This window comes from Stenella coeruleoalba (genome assembly GCF_951394435.1).
Source record: "Stenella coeruleoalba genome assembly, chromosome: 9".
NCBI lineage: Eukaryota > Metazoa > Chordata > Mammalia > Artiodactyla > Delphinidae > Stenella > Stenella coeruleoalba.
In genome coordinates this window covers 64,573,851-64,585,455 of record NC_137155.1, presented here as the reverse complement: position 1 = coordinate 64,585,455, position 11,605 = coordinate 64,573,851, and the positions used below count along the sequence as shown (strand labels likewise).

Below are 11,605 nucleotides of genomic sequence, written 5' to 3'. Positions count from 1 at the left end.
TTCTTGGTGGCGGCAGCAGCAGCCTTAGCGTCTCATGCCCATCTCTGGGGTCTGCGCTGGTAGCCGAGGCTCGCGCCCGTCTCTGGAGCTCGTTTAGCTGGTGCTCTGAATCCCCTCTCCTCATGCACCCCGAAACAATGGTCTCTTGCCTCCTAGGCAGGTCCAGACATTTTCTGGACTCCCTCTTGGCTAGCTGTGGTGCACTAGCCCCCTTCACTCTGTGTTCACGCAGCCAACCCCAGCCCTCTCCCTGGGATCCGACCTCTGAAGCCTAAGCCTCAGCTCCCAGCCTCCGCCCATCCCAGCGGGTGAGCAGACAAGCCTCTCTGGGTGGTGAGTGCCAGTTGGCACTGATTCTGTGTGTGGCAATCTCTCCGCTTTGCTCTCCGCACCCCTGTTGCTGTGCTCTCCTCCGTGGCTCCGAGGCTTCCCCCTCCACCACCCCCCATCTCTGCCCGCGAAGGGACTTCCTAGTGTGTGGAAACCTTTCCTCCTTCACGGCTCCCTCCCAGAGGTGCAAATCCCATCCCTATTCTTTTGTCTCTGTTTTTGCTTTTTTCTTTTGCCCTACCCAGGTACGTGGGGAGTTTCTTGCCTTTTGGGAAGTCTGAGGTCTTCTGCCAGCGTTCAGTAGGTGTTCTGTAGGAGTTGTTTCACATGTAGATGTATTTCTGATGTATTTGTGGGAAGGAAGGCGATCTCCAAGTCTTACTCCTCCGCCATCTTGAAGGTCTCCTAGGCTGACTTTTTAATTTCTTTTACCACTAATAAATTTATTTGGTTTTATTAAAAGCCACATATTGTCATTAAATCAAAAATTTTCATATTTTATTATAATTGTTTTCATTCTGAATGTCTGAAAGCTGTTCATTGAAAAATTTCATCTTTCATCAATGCGGTATTTCCTTATTTTTTATTAATATTTACATATGAAATAAAATGGGGAGAAAGGGCCACTACCTGATTCTTTGCATTCATAATCATGTAATTTAGGACCTCTGACTCCATGGAAATAAAAGATCTAAGTTTCAGAGCTAACAATGACGGGATGAAAGGCTTCTGCTGTTGCTGGTTGAGAATGAATTATTTCCCTGCATGGAGGAATTCAGGGATGTCCTTCATCGTGCTGTGTGTTAATTGGATTGTCTTTGGTATAGCTGGTTTAAGCGTGGCACAGATCATTTCCACATGGGTATCTTGAGTCAGGCTGGCCTTCTAAACCCACAGGTCTGTTTTAAAGTCTGAGCACTTTCTCACATCAAAGAGCAGAAGGGAAGTTTCTGAATCAAAAACTAAGTGGATTTCTTATCTCATGGCCTGCAGCCATAGGGTGTGCTAACTTCCTGGGAGAGATGTCTCACCAGAGCTTTTAAAGAGAGGCATCGGCTGGGTGCTTTACCTTCACTGGTCAGTTTGCAGGGAGATGCCTTCAAAGGAGCCATGTTACAGGAAACACCCAGTTAGATGGTCTCATTCTTTTTGGCTTGTATGCTGGGAAGGTAGATGCATTGCTGCTACAGAGCAGTGAGGGGGTGGTGTCTCCAGAGAGGCTAAACCCCTCCTAAAATGTATTCCAGCAAAGCAGGGAACACCAGGGTAGCAGATGGTCTAATTAATGGCCTTCAAGAGTCTAGTCCCAGGAGAAGATAGAGGGATGAGGGTCTGAAGAAGGGTCACTCTTGGTCAGAGCAAACTGGGCAGGTCTGCAGTCTGCAGAGAAATCAACTTTGCCATCTTATTACAAAAACCATGACAAACTGGAGGAAATTGCACGACTCTAGACTTCACCCCCTGACAACGTAAGACTCTCACTTCTTGTTTTCTCTCTGCACAGTTATGGGACTGCATCTCAAATTCTAACTTGGATGCTTGGCCCTTATTGCATCCTTTGCTGATCTGATTCCACAGCATTTGCACTAGGGTTTAGTACTAAACCCCGAATTTACTGCCTTCAATGCTTTTCCTTTTGCATAATAGTCCTGAGAGCATTTTTTAAAATAGCTTCTTCTGTTTCACTGTACTGCCATAATATACCTTTAAATTTTTCATAAAATTTTTATAATATCTTAAATTGTTTTGCCTTTTGCTTGCTCCTTTCTTTCCCCCATGATCATTTATTGAATACCTGCCATGAGTCAGGTGCATGTTCTACGGTGATGGAGCTAAATAGCTTGGATGCTGATGTCCTTAGCATCCAATGGGGGGTGGGGGGGAATCAGGTGCCCACACTAATGGCCATGCCACAGAGGCAAGGCCCAGTGGAGGCTTGCCTGATGTGTCCTGGGAGCACTGAGGATGGAGCAAACACTTGTGCTTGGCAAGGGACACAGAAGGCTTTTGAGAAGAGGAGAACTTGAACAAAAAGAAGTTGTCCTGGAGACAAATACTCTTATCAGGAGAAGGATATTTCAGGCAGAATGACAGCTCATGCAAAGGCACTGAGGCATGAACAGCTGGGCATGTCTGGGGACATCACTGGTAATTTGGTGCCACCAGAACATAGGGCACATGGGAAAGTGATTAGAAATGTGGCTGGAGGGATGAAGTCTCCGGACGATGAGAAGACTTGTGGGCCGTTCCAAGGAATTCACTCTTTATTTGGGGGGCGATAGGGAGCTTTGATGGGTTGTAAGCATCAGGGTAATATGATCTATTGTGTTCTTGACTAAGATTGCTAATTTTCTTCAACTCTAATTTTACCTTCAATTGTACTCCCTGTATCTTTCTTTTTCTTTAAAACCCGTAATACTTACTCTGGTTATCCATTTTCCAAAACCTATAAAATTATATTCATCCCCACCCTGTCTTCCCTTCCATCACCCTCCCATTGGAAGCACTTGGCAGGAGTTTGGATGTGGATTTGCATACAACATTTTAAGCACTTGCTCTGTGCCAGGCACCGTGTAAAGCAATTTCATGATCTTCTCTCCTCTCCCCTTACTGTCTGTCCACTACCTCTTAACACAATGACTGGGAATATCGGGGAGAGAGCTTTGAACCGAATGAAGAGCTCCAAAGAAGCCTGTAATATACTGCTCTGAGCTCACCCTGTGCATCTGGGGCTCGTGCAGTAAAATAGTGTACACTCAGCTCAAGGCAAGTTCTTAAGGTGATCTTATATTTAGGCACTTCACCTCTCAGACCATGTGACCATGACTGCTCTAGTCCTCTGCAACTGCAACGTCCCATACCTTCCACACGCACCTTGAAGCTGCGTTTTAGCCTTTTGTTCACAGTTAGCGTGAAGCTTAGTTCATTTTACTTAGGCTTCCTCCATGAAAATATCCCCAGAAGAGATTTAACTAATCCATATTTTTTAATATAGTGGCAAACTCCCCAGTAAGTCAGGACCTTGTCTTATTCACGATAGTCCCCTGATCACAGGTTAGCCTGTCTCATTTCAGTCTCAGCTGTGATATTGGTTTTTGCCAATTTGTGTTTCCATGAGCTGTCCAGGACAAGAGTTGGAGAGGAAAGTGCCTTTAGGGAGCATCTGCTGCCCATGATTCAAAGAAAACCCCACTGGGAAGAATAGGACAGGCCTCATTCCACCTTCCAAAAACTCATAATGCAAGGTAATCTTACATATTCAATTCAGAAAGAAAAATATTCACATGTATTTATGTATAATATACATGGTAGGCAGTTGCCTCCCAATATTCTATTTCTCCTTCTGTTTAGAACCCTGATTTTTAGCAGAGCATGTTGCCATCAGAATAAGTGATGGCAGCGTCCCTTAGTTAGGAGTGGTCATATGACTCTATTTCCTAGCACCCCTTGTAGCCAGGTGTGGCCACTGAGATGTATGCAGAAGTGTTGGGAGATTTGGGGGAAGAAGCTCTTTATAAGGAAAGGTGTGAATTTCACTAGCCATCTTCTGCTTTCTTCTACTGCTGGCTTGGATCATAGACATGATGGCTGGAGCTCTAGCAGCTATTTTAGCCATCTAAGGTCTAAAATTTTCTGTCCTACTAGTTATAGGATAGTAGGACAGAAAATAAAAAGTTTTGGCACCTGAAGACACCATGGGACAACCGTAACAGCCTTGAACTGCCTACCCCTGGACTTCTTTTATCTAAAAATGAATAAAAGAATGAATGAATGAGCTTCAAGCTTATTTCAGCTATGTTTATTTTATTTTGTTCCATATGTGCATTCAAACTCAAGTTTACATGTTGGAGATCTAAGTCAAAGTAGTTTAAGTCTACCTTCCTCCCGGTCTATAGCATATGGGAGTCTAAAGCATATGAGAATCAATCTATGATTGATATATGAGAGTCCAAAGCCCTCCCCAAGATACCCGTGAATCCCTGAGCATGTAAGCTCCTAGTCCTTCAGCTTCTGGAGTTGTTATTACCTGTGCTTCCTTTGCTCTGCCCTGCTCTGATCCAAACATGAAACTCATTTCCTCATTGATTTCCACAAGAATCCATTCAGGATCTTGGCAAAGTATCATCTCTCACATGGCACAGCAAACAACTTACTGATCTATGTTGAACTTCCTATTAGCTCAGGTCTTTTCGCCACCCCACTTCCCAGCACTTCTCTTTTGGCGCTTCAGCCAGGAAGACCCCAGTGTCTCATTTGATCCTGCTTCTCCCTTCTCTGCCCCTACTTCCTTCCTTTTACATCCAAATTCTACTGCCTCACTTATAAAAAGCAGCCCATGTGCCACAGCTCCTTTACCCAAATTTACTCTTAGGTGCCAGGCAGACAAAAGAAGTTCTATTTAATAGAATTCACTCTCCTAAGAAGGCAGTTGTCGTTGTAAATGGCATACCTCTGCCAGTGAGTGTGAACGTAGCTCTAAAGTCTTAAGAACCTCAGAGTGCACGAAGGAGTGGGTGGGGTGTATGGGGAGCAGGAAAGGAGTGTTGGAGCAAAGATCTGCCTGTGTGTCTGGATCACGCTGCACCCTTGCCATTGCTACATTGTTAACACATTGAGGATCACTGGTTTATTTCCTGGTGCGCGTCTCTTCCTGCTGGAAACTACCAGTGTACCTCTTGGGAGGTGGGTTTCCACATTCTCTCTCACCATGTGGTTATTTTCTACATTACATCTGCAAGTTTCTCTCCTACCAGTGATAATACGCTTGGGTGGCCACTCCTCTGGGGTGTTCTGAATTTCTACTTTGTATCTACTTAAGTGCCTTACTAAAATGGACATTCCTTTAAAGATTCCGAGAAAATATATAAAACATGTTAAAATTCCAATACTTGAGAAGGATAGTGTTAATTCATTGTTAGCTTTAAATTTACCTGACATTTACTCTTAGGTTTTTTTTCATTCATGTTGTCTCTTTAATCCTCATAATTTCCCTACAATATTGGCATCATATACCCCATTTTGTAGTTAAATAAACTGACACCCAGAGAGGTGGATCCGCTTGCCCAAGGACACACAATTAGTAAGTGATGAAACCATGATGAAGATGAAAGTGTCGCTGATCCTAAGCCCAGAACCCTTTTAATTAGCCGACACGCACCCTTGTCACGGATTAATTTACCGTTTCCCTAGCAGAGAGCAGAGACGTGAGGTAGAATAAATAAACCCTGATTGGGGAGGAGGGTCAGCAAAGGATCTGGGCTTGGTGTGAACCAAGGGTCACCGCAGAGAATCCTGGGAAGCCAGAAGCAAGGGGAGGGATCCTTGGTGTCCGAAAGAGGAGGAAGTCAAAGCGAAGAGGCGCTTTTGAGGGAGCACCAGATTTTACAGTATCTCCTGTCACCCAGGTCAGTTGTTTTTGTTTTTTGTGTTTTTTTTCTGATTAAGGAACTTGCTGTGAATGAGATGATTGAGGCCAATGCAGTTCAAAATATAGTCAGGAAGCATATTCAAACAGAACAAGCCAGAACCACCGGTGTAACATTTGAGAATTATAAACCCTCAGCCTTCTGTAGCAGCTGGACAGACTGTGATTTGAATCGAAACTCTCCGAGTGAAGTAAGCAACAAAGTGCTCCAAGGAAGAAATCTCATTTCCCAAAAGCAGATTTTGAGAAACTCAGAATTGGAGCATCTGACACAGGTGTCCTCAAGGGACATCGTACAGGGTCCAACAAGTCGTTAGAAACCATTGGCAGGTCCAGGGCCTTTCAGCAAGTTGTACAGAGATTTTAATAGGTCATGTGCAGTCAATGCTCCAGGAGCACAGGTAGCCCTGTCGGGGAGATGAGACCAGGCAGTCTGAGCGATGCTTGTGCAAACAGTAGGAGCCCTGCACCTTTGCCTCGGCGACCGGAGGGAGGGTTTGTTAGTGGTACATGGGCTCACGCACTCCCTTCAGCATCAGTTAGTGAAATCACTTCCTGACTTCTGTGTTCCTCTTTTTTTTTCTTTTTTTGCGGTACGCGGGCCTCTCACTGTTGTGGCCTCTCCCGTTGCGGAGCACAGGCTCCAGATGCACAGGCTCAGCAGCCACGGCTCCCGGGCCCAGCCGCTCCGCGGCATGTGGGATCCTCCCGGACCGGGGCACGAACCCGCGTCCCCCTGCATCGTCAGGCGGACTCTCAACCACTGCACCACCAGGGAAGCCCTGTGTTCCTCTTTTGACCCTGCCAAGTAAGAACTCACCTTTCAAGCATGAAAATCACTTCCGTTTAGGGAAAACCTACTATATGTCAAACACTACCATGACATTCCCCCACAGCTGAAGAATCTTAGCCCTGGAAATGGTAAAGGACTGGCTCAGTGCTATACAGCTAATCCCGGGGTTCCCAGGGCAGCCAACCCTGCCCGAAGCCCCAGCATCTCAGGCTGCCTCAGGACCGCCGTCCGTGTGGTGCTTGTGGGTGGAACTGCCTGGGTCACGCACACATGACCAAGGGCCTAAAAGTTGCACACAGCCTAACAGTGAGAAATGCCTCTCACCCTGAGGTGTCCCAGTCCTGCTTGCAGCTATAGATGTAGACCAGGAGACCCTCAGGAGGCCCAGAGCCAGGGCCAAATGCTTTTGCCGAAGCTGTGTGAAGATTCCTCACTCACCTATGGGTTAACAAACTAGACTCTGCTCCTGGAGGGCTGCCCTGCACACAGACGGTGTTCGATAAATGCAGCCTTCAGTAAATGCAGCCAGTGTCATTTTCCTATACCTTGGCCTGCAACTACCATGGGCGTCTTAGAATTCTCTCGAAATCTGGCCTGGGGTGCAGATTTCATCATACTCCTGCTGGGATAATAACCAAAGCTTTGATTTACCAAATCTTCTTGCTGGACACACTGCTTTATAGTATGAATACATCGTCTATTTTAGTCCTTCCAGCAACCCTGACAAATATTATTATAATTCCAGTATAAATGAAGAAGTAGAAGAAAGTATAGAAAGGTTCCATCACTGGTCTAATACATGACTCAGAAGTGAACAATGGATAGGATAGTTGAACATGTGTCTTTTTGTCTTTCCAGTCAGTGCTATTAATAACTCTATTATCCTGCCTGCCGAGGAATTCCCTGGAATTTCTCTAGGCCCTGAACCCTCTGTTGGTCGTGGTGACCTCCAGAGCTTCCCTTGGCCACAGGGTCAGAGACCTTGTGAAACAGCAGCTCAGCCTCAAAGGAAGCCACGGGTCCATGGTGACCAAGGACATCCATGGCATTCGCTGGCCTAACCAGTGCTGGACCCTTAAGTAGGGAAATACTCTGGTGTGTGATATCTCTGCTGCAGGTTCAGAGATTTGACAAATTGGCATTTGTTAAACTAATGCTCACCCAAGAAGTCTTCAAACCATAAAAATTGGTATTTCCTACATCCTGGAAAGAATACAACTCTAAAATTCTACCTGCTGCTTAAAATGCTGTTCCTTAAGTAAAAGCAGGAGGAGAAGAAATGTCTACCAATTTTGATAGCTTTTATAATATTCTGTAAAGTTTATCATAAGCTTTCCTCAGAGCCTAAACAGGGAGAATATTAATTGCATGATCCCGCAGGCTTATCTAGATTGTGGCCCTTTGCCCCACTCCCCTTATCTCATCGGAGAATGGCTTGTGACTTTGCTGTATCCTATTTTAGGACAAAGCATTTAGATTATATGTCTTTTCTCTATCTATGATCTGGTTTAGTTTTCAGTTTGTTTGTTTGTTTGTTTTCTTCTTGGAAAAATAGCATTCAATTCTCATCTTCAAAATAGAAAATCAGTCTTAAAAATGAACAAATCTTTCACAGGTGAGGGATGTAAACAGACTTTGAAATTCTGGAGGAAAGAGATGCATTGTGCACAGTCAAGTAAATATGAATTGGTTAATTTCAGCTCATCTTTTTTCTTATTAGATTGAAAATCCAGCCATTTTGACTGCCCCTTTACTGTCTCACTGTTCATTTTCTGAACACCAATGAATGGCCTTGGGAAAACTTGACCCTTCAAGGAATAATCCAACTTCTCCAGAGGAAAATAACTACTTGACCAGAATATTCTTTAAGAACAAAATAAGGAGCCCAACCTCACCATATAAAACTGTTTAGAGCAAAACTAAACTTCTGAATACAACGGATTATAATTTCTACAGCCTGTGAACAACTGCTGATCAAATTGCTAAAGGCTGCTGTTTTTGTGGTTGAGGCTTTCTTCTTTGGTTTTACTTTTAATGTAGTTTTGTTTTGCAAGAACGAAAGAGGAAGGGCCGCCTAACGAGGCTGCGGGACGATTCCAGCAAGCCTCGAGTTTCCTGGGGTTCACAGCCGCGGACTGCAGCCAGCAAGTGCAGAAGCGCTTGTTGCTGCCTCAGCTGCACCTGGGTTTTTCCTTGTCTTGCAGTTTGTAGCTTAGAAGAACGGTGTGCAAGCGACTCCAGCTCTTCCCACACCCAGGCCAGTGTGGCTCTCTCTCAGGGCTCTGTCATAGTGAAAAGTGTGTATGTGAGTGTGGTGTGTGTGTGTGTCAGAAAACGAAAGAGAAGGGGAGAGAGACTGATCGATTCGGCCTCAACTTCAGCATCCCTTAGTTGTCCGCTTCTGTCCCCAGGCTGGTGTCTTCTGGTGCAGTAGCTCCGAGATGAAGCCACCCTGGAAAATCCTTATGGCCACTCCTCTGTTCTTTCTCCTGACCCTTCACACCTTGGCCTCTCCAGCCTATGACCACCAGCCCAGCACCAGACGCTCCAAAGTCTGTATAGGTACGTAAATATTCTATTTTTAATGTGGATATCATGGGGTCAAATCCTTGACTTGCATAGTAAATCATCTATTTAATGGCATCCATAGCTATAAGATTCCAAGTAAGACACCAATAACCTTACCAGTGTAGAAAAATTTTGCTTCTTAGAGTAAGTGTTCACACTACATGCACATATGTGTGTATAGAAGATGCTATATAGTTGCTAGTTTGAATTAAAAGTCTTCCACCTCATTGGTGATTGGAATTTTTTCCCCCTGGATGGGCAACTATAAAAGCCTGAAATTCTTACCTGCTTTCGGGACAGTAGGCAGCATTACACAGTAGAAGGAGGATGGACTTTGACCTTTGAATTGCTGCCACCTCCTCCCCCTCTGTTCTGTCCCTTACAGTCTGAAACTTTGAGCAACTTAACACTTCCATACCTCTGTGTTCTTATGGATGAAACGAGGCTTATTATACGCACTTCATGGCGATGTGAGAATTGAGATCATGCATGTAAATGTATGGTATTTGCACACAGTAAGGATTCAACAATCTTAGTTTTCTTCCTTCTCTCAGTGAGTCCAGAGATGGCAAGAAAAGGACAGTCACCTGGAAACATTGAACTTTGACTGAGATATGGCTTTCACTTATCTTTTATTGAAGTATTTTACTTCAAAGTAGTTGTTGTTGTTTGGTGTTTTGTTTTTCGTTTTTTTGGGGGGAGGGTGTTTTTTTTTGTTTGTTTTTTTGGAGAGGAGTAAAAGTAGGGTAAGACCTTTGATATTCATGTTATACCTGGAGATTCCTGAACAGGGCCAAGGGCTTTCAATGGGTCAGTCCATGGAGCCAAGGATACTCAGAAGTCTGAGTAGTAATTATTCAATGAGCAGATCTCAAAATAAAATCCTGGTTTAAGAAGCCAGAAGAAGAACTCGAGGGGTAAGTATGGTGGCCATCTCTTACAAATGAGAAGTTTGGATACAGATTATGATACATATGAATTATTTCTGGAGAGAGTACAGAAGAATATCTGAATTAGTCCTATTTCCTGAAAAACCATGATTTCCAGTCTTTATACATGTTAAGGAGCACATCTCTGGTTTCAAGGTCTTCTTTTAAATTAAAACCTTAAGACCTGGATTCCCCGTGAATCTCTTCTCCACAGGCCTGGAAGCAGAGGTCTGTGGCCCCATTGGAGCCATGCCTGGGAGGTTATCCCCACCACTGTTTGGTTCCACCAGATAATTATTTACCACCTTCTATTTTCTCAAAACAAACACCTAAAACTTGTCAAGTGGAAATGCACTTGAGAAAGGCTTAAGTGGAATCAGTTCTGTTTCTAGGATGGTTGCATCATCTGAGATACTTGGCCCTCCACCCCTATAAAGTAGACATGAGATACTCGTTCCCTTCCCTGCCCCATTCCCACTGAGGCATAGAGAATTAGAAGGAGGTGTTGAGGGGATTCTAGGATGCGGTTGTTCTGGCTATCTATTATTGCATAACAAAATTTAAAATAACCATTTTGTCATACCATGATCTTGTGGGTCGAGTGTGCACTTTTAGCACCAGCACGCCCAGCAGCTGTGGCGATTGGGGTGTCTCCTGAAAGGGGACCTGGGGGTGCTCTTAGGCACTGGCCAAATGTGGAAGTGTCTTAGGAAGCAGCGAAGTAAGCTTACTCGCAGCTAGCGGTAAGAGGAAGAGCCTCATAGAGGGGCTGGGAGAAGAGGAGGAATTGTCATTTGGACTTCTGTTAATCCCAACAACTTTCAAATGAAAAGCAGGACTACATGACTTCCAACTCATTGGCTCCCATAGTCCAGAGTTTGCACGTAAGAGGTCAACCCACACAGAGATGGACTCTTCTTCTGGCTGTCATCTAACATCCTGGCACAGAGAATCTGGGCTAAGTCTTTTAGCTCACTGAACAAGAGGCAGGGGAGAGTGAGGAGAGCTCCCAGTGCAGATGTGGCTGCCAGGGTCACAGAGGGAGGGGACAGCTCTCACAGAAGTGGGAACTCTTGTGACTCGAGAGATACTCCACAAGGAGCCACTGTAGAAGTTATTGAGTGATTGAGCCAACATCCCCATCATAAACAAACAACCCCAGCTCCTGTACCAAGAGGAACCTTTGCAGTGGGGAACCAACCAGCAGATCTGGAGGGCATGGCCTTGAACATATTCCAAAATCAGAACTAAGCTATGCAAAGCCCCAGTGGCCTCCTTCCCAATTTACCATAATTCCTTTGCACTGAACTGTACGTTCATTTGATCACTAAGTAAACTCTGATTCTACTGTGCTGGAACAGCCAGGGCCTCTTTCTGCCACTTTTCAAATGTTATGAAATCAATAATAAGCCATGTTCACTTTTGCAAAACATTATTTTCTTTACATGGCTGATTTAGGGGCAAAGTAATCCTTATGTTTCTAAGTCATTGACATTTAAATTAATTCACTGAATTTTGGTTTTTTTTTTTTTTTTCAAGGAATCTTTTTAAAGCGCTTAA

At 44.5% G+C, this 11,605-nt stretch overlaps 1 protein-coding gene across 1 annotated transcript in view; it reads left to right on the top strand.

Moving 5' to 3' along the window:
• The first annotated feature begins 8,858 nt into the window (after positions 1 to 8,858).
• The window catches only part of AOAH (acyloxyacyl hydrolase), a 170,450-nt gene continuing 167,703 nt past the window's right edge, over positions 8,859 to 11,605 (top strand). Inside the window, exon 1 of the mRNA XM_079930918.1 lies at positions 8,859 to 9,110. Within this exon, the coding sequence (XP_079787044.1) occupies positions 8,990 to 9,110 (121 nt within the window). The 5' untranslated portion in view covers positions 8,859 to 8,989. The remainder of the gene's footprint in view (positions 9,111 to 11,605) is intronic.